The sequence below is a fragment of the Triticum aestivum genome, chromosome 2B (assembly GCF_018294505.1).
Source record: "Triticum aestivum cultivar Chinese Spring chromosome 2B, IWGSC CS RefSeq v2.1, whole genome shotgun sequence".
NCBI classification, from domain to species: domain Eukaryota; kingdom Viridiplantae; phylum Streptophyta; class Magnoliopsida; order Poales; family Poaceae; genus Triticum; species Triticum aestivum.
Window position 1 is genome coordinate 122280642 of NC_057798.1, and position 4259 is coordinate 122284900.

Here is a 4259-nt window from a genome sequence, read left to right on the forward strand (position 1 = left end):
CCTCCTTTTCGAGAGAGAAGATTAATCAAATCGTTCCAAGGCGCAAATGAGTTTACAACGTGCGCAAAGGAGGAGGTGGCAAAGGGGAATCTGTTTGCCTGTCCGTGTCTGCAGCTGCGTTCACATCGCCGGGACTGAAGTCAAATTCAACAGCCCTAATCCTCATCCTTTCCAGACAAAAGATCCTGTGATGATCCTGGTACCCGCACGAAGCAAATTGGGTAATTGCTTGCCACAAGTAGGCGGTACACTGTTTTCCATCTACAGAAGTGATAACTGATAATACTCCGTGTACTGCCAGATGTCATCGAGTGCTTGTTTCTTCTCCCAATCATGTGGATATATCATGCAAACTCAGATGTGCTGTCAGCAATGGCGTCACTGTCTCAAGAATCTTGAGCCATTCACACATGGTTCCATACTCCCATGCTCCTATTAAGTGCATAATTGTCGAACATAATTGTCGAACGAGCTCAAGCTCAGCTCAGTTCAGCTTCACAGGTAGTACGTGGCTGCAGTGTAGAGACGGAAGAGCTCACCCGTCACTCGCTAGCTAGCTATCTCCTTTCAGTCGAGTCACCGGCTCACCGCCATGGCGCTCAGCCTCCGGGCCGCCGCGTCCCTCGCCTCTCCGCCGTCGGGCCCACGCCCCGGCCGACGCGCCGCCTCGGTGGTCCGCGCCACGGCGTCCCCCGCGGCGCTCGGCAACCGGAACCGGCGGCGAGAGCAGAACGTCTCCGGCGAGTTCTTCGTCGGTGAGCTCCCTTGTCCGACCTCAGATTCAGTATAACTGTGTTATGTAGTACCGGGCGCCTTATCTAGCTTGACGCGCGCGCGTGAGCAGATCACCGGTGCATCGACTGCGCCACCTGCCGGTGGATGGCGCCGGAGGTGTTCAAGAGGGTGGACGGCATGTCCGCCGTGGCGGCGCAGCCCAGCTCTGAGGAGGAGAGGACCAAGGCACTGCAGGTAACATTATTACTACTGCTAGCTGCAGCTAATCTGTGTGATTTGGATGCGCAACACTGGAGACTGACAAAAAAGTTCGTTTTGCTTTCAAGAATAGTTACTGAACAATTGAGTTCATGTTATCTCTGTACATTTTTGCAGGCTTTGCTCTCTTGCCCAACAGCCTCGATCCACACCGACAAGCCCGCGAAGGACATTCTCCAAGTGCAGAACACGTTCCCGCTCCCCATCGACGACGATCTTCCTGTATAAACATTTTCATATATGCTCCATCTTTAACTTCCTCCAGTAAATACAAAATTCAGCACCAAAAAGTTGTGTGCTTGTTTTTTACCGTGCTGGTTAATCATTTCCTATATACGTGATGTGTTTCAGGGTGTTTACCTTTGCGGTTACCATTCCGAGTCCTCATATGGAGCAACATCTTATCTCATAGTTCACCCAGAAGGAAACATAATGGTTGACAGGTAACTAAATGCCAAGCAATCTATGAAGTCTCCCCTCGGCTATAAGGCTGCATATGTTTCTGTTAAAATTTCAGTTTAAACACAAAGTAATACTACCTCTGTACCAAAATATAAGGCATTTTGGCAGTTCAATTTAAACTGAAAAAACGTCTTATATTTTGGTATGGAGGTAGTATTGACCAATTTGCATAGCATTGTGACATGAAGGAAGTAAGTAATAGATCCCTGTAACACATATGTGTAGTTTACCGTTGTTTGTTAATTGATTTTTGGTCGGAACCTTAAATCCTTGATGGACACATAGTGATATATTTATCTGTTATAGTACTCTGTTTTTCCCCGTATTATATTTGTTGTAGTTGTTCTGATAACCTCTTAATATTTCAGTCCAAGGTATACGCCGAAACTGGTGGACAAGATTGAGAAGCTCGGTGGAGCGCGCTACATGTTTTTGACCCACATGTATGTTCAGACTTACACAGTTCTACATTTATCTACTCATTTGTGCATTTGTGGACCTTTTTATTAAGGAGATTGAAGAGTATCTAACCAATTACCAAACAGTGATGATGTAGCGGATCATCGGAAGTGGGCCGAGCGGTTGAAATGCGAGAGAATCATCCATTCAGGAGATGTAAGAACACCCGTAGAAAGAAACTTACTGGAATATCTTACATGATGTTTAGAAGGATATTCAAAGTCGTATTACAATTCATAGATTATAAAATTGTAATTTGCTTTATGATGTTTGCCCTGATTATCTGCTGCAATAACCTTCCTGACACAGGTAGTGGACATTACTGCTGATGTCGAGTGGAAACTTACTGGAAGTGGTCCCTGGAACATTGGAAATGATTTTGAACTTATCCATACCCCAGGCCATACTGAAGTAAGTAACTCAACTCAATGAATAGAATTACATTGAATATACTTCTACCCCTTTGTTATGGAGAAGTTTATGGATTAAAGAGGAGTTGGGCTTATGGCTAGCTGGCTGCACTATAAGGTTATAAATATAGTGCTCCCTCCGTCCCAAAATTCTTGTCTTAGATTTGTCTACATACGGATGTATCTATTCACGTTTTAGTGTTAGCTACATCCGTATCTAGATAAATCTAAGACAAGAATTTTGGGACGGAGGGAGTATGAGATTATCAATCCCATCCTCTCCAGTTTTTCTTAAACTTCAGAGAACTATGCTTGTATATTCTTCTTTGGATAGACAAGGTGGATGGATGGTAATGATGTCATTAATTCGTGGTCATTTTAGCAATAATTATGTTGCACCATACTGATCTTCTCCTGCACATCTAAGGTAAGATTCACTCATGAAAATGAAAATGAAAACATTTTATGTAGGGCTCGGTCTGCTTGTTGTACAAACCACTAAAGGCGCTGTTCACTGGCGACCATGTCGCAAAATCAGAATATTCAGACGAACTGAATCTCTTTCGGATGTACAGCAAGCAATCAGGTAGTACAATCCACCCTTCTCCCTAGACTTCCTATCTCAAATGATGAAGACCAATATTCAACTGTACCAGAGTTAAGCTTAAATCCTGATCAATGTATATATATCTGTTGCGCAGTGAATTTGCAACTGGATAGTATGAGAAAGTTACTGGACCTAGATTTTGAGTGGTATTTACCTGGTGAGCATCCCTTCATTATTGCATACAAAAATTCAGTTTTATACCTGGATTTGCAAGCCACCCCGTAAGATATTCGGTTCAACTGCCTTTCTGTAACTTGAACTAATTTGTGAGTTGTCTTTCCCCAGGGCATGGCTATCGAATCCGATATGAAGATGTACAGGCCAAAAATGCAGCTATTGAGTCTCTCCTAGCTAACTACAAAAACTAAGGCGCATGTGATCACATGCTTCGCAAATAAGGATTCCAGAATAAAGGGACCAGGTTGATATGAAGTCCCTGTGTCCAACGAAATAATGATCGATGCTTTTACATTTTGTCCAAACATCATGTATTGTGGTACTTCATATATCTCTCCCAATGTACAAGGCATGGGTATCCTTATATCAAATTAGAAATATTATTGGATCATCCTGCAAAAGAAACTATATGTTATTTCAGCAGATTGTACAATCATTCAGTCAGTTTAGTAGATCAAGCATATTTAGCAAAACCTTCGTGATGATTGCTTTTGTTCATTGCTTTGTCATAGGTTGCCTTTTCCACAAAACAATAAGAATAAAAGACTTTTTTTAGAAATGGAGGAGGACCCCCAGCCTCTGCATCTGGACGATGCATGCAGCCATTTTGTTAATTATTCACACAAGACCTTACAATGTGATACAACAGTAAGCCACCGTCTAGGCAACAAACTGTCGCTACTCCTATCCAATTGACGAAGGGATGCTGATAGTCTGGGCCTAACAGACCTCGCAGCCAAACCTAAACATCTAAGACCTGAGGTCCCAACCAGGACGTCTGTCGGGTATGGGCACCCACCAGTACGGCGTGCTCCTCAACCAGGACGCCTGCCGGGTATGAGGCCGCCGCAGCCACCTGCCAACAATCCATCTTCAGAGTTGTACTGTTGCATCTACCTTTCCCGGTCTAGCTGCTGCCGACACCACCACGATGCCAGACAGCGTCGACCTCCTGCGCGTGTCCATCACCACACATCTGATGCCAAGCCTCCGCTGCTCCATGCCGCCAAGAACCTCCGCCATGAATACGTAGAAAGAAACACCGCTCCACCAAAGAAGCCAACCGCTGGTCCCTCGAGCCCGAGTGCATCTCCAAAAATGCCGCCCCCAAGGGGGTAACGACACATGAATGCCGCCATCATCCGATCAAC

General features: G+C 44.7%; 1 protein-coding gene across 1 annotated transcript; it reads left to right on the forward strand.

Annotated features, from left to right (window-relative positions):
• The first annotated feature begins 438 nt into the window (after positions 1 to 438).
• On the forward strand, positions 439 to 3528 carry LOC123043839 (uncharacterized). Its single transcript, XM_044466430.1, has 10 exons — positions 439 to 755; positions 845 to 969; positions 1111 to 1215; positions 1345 to 1436; positions 1824 to 1898; positions 2001 to 2070; positions 2224 to 2325; positions 2796 to 2910; positions 3026 to 3088; positions 3217 to 3528. Exons 1-10 carry the CDS (start codon positions 593 to 595, stop codon positions 3297 to 3299), a joined length of 993 nt encoding a protein of 330 aa, XP_044322365.1. The 5' UTR covers positions 439 to 592; the 3' UTR covers positions 3300 to 3528.
• Positions 3529 to 4259: the final 731 nt, after the last annotated feature.

Bases quoted from the DNA above. Each gene is read 5' to 3' on its own strand.
- LOC123043839 (XM_044466430.1), top strand. From the start codon at position 593: ATGGCGCTCAGCCTCCGGGCCGCCGCGTCCCTCGCCTCTCCGCCGTCG. The intron at 1,216-1,344 runs GTATAAACATTT...GATGTGTTTCAG, and splicing joins CCATCGACGACGATCTTCCT to GGTGTTTACCTTTGCGGTTA. The intron at 1,437-1,823 runs GTAACTAAATGC...TTAATATTTCAG, and splicing joins GGAAACATAATGGTTGACAG to TCCAAGGTATACGCCGAAAC.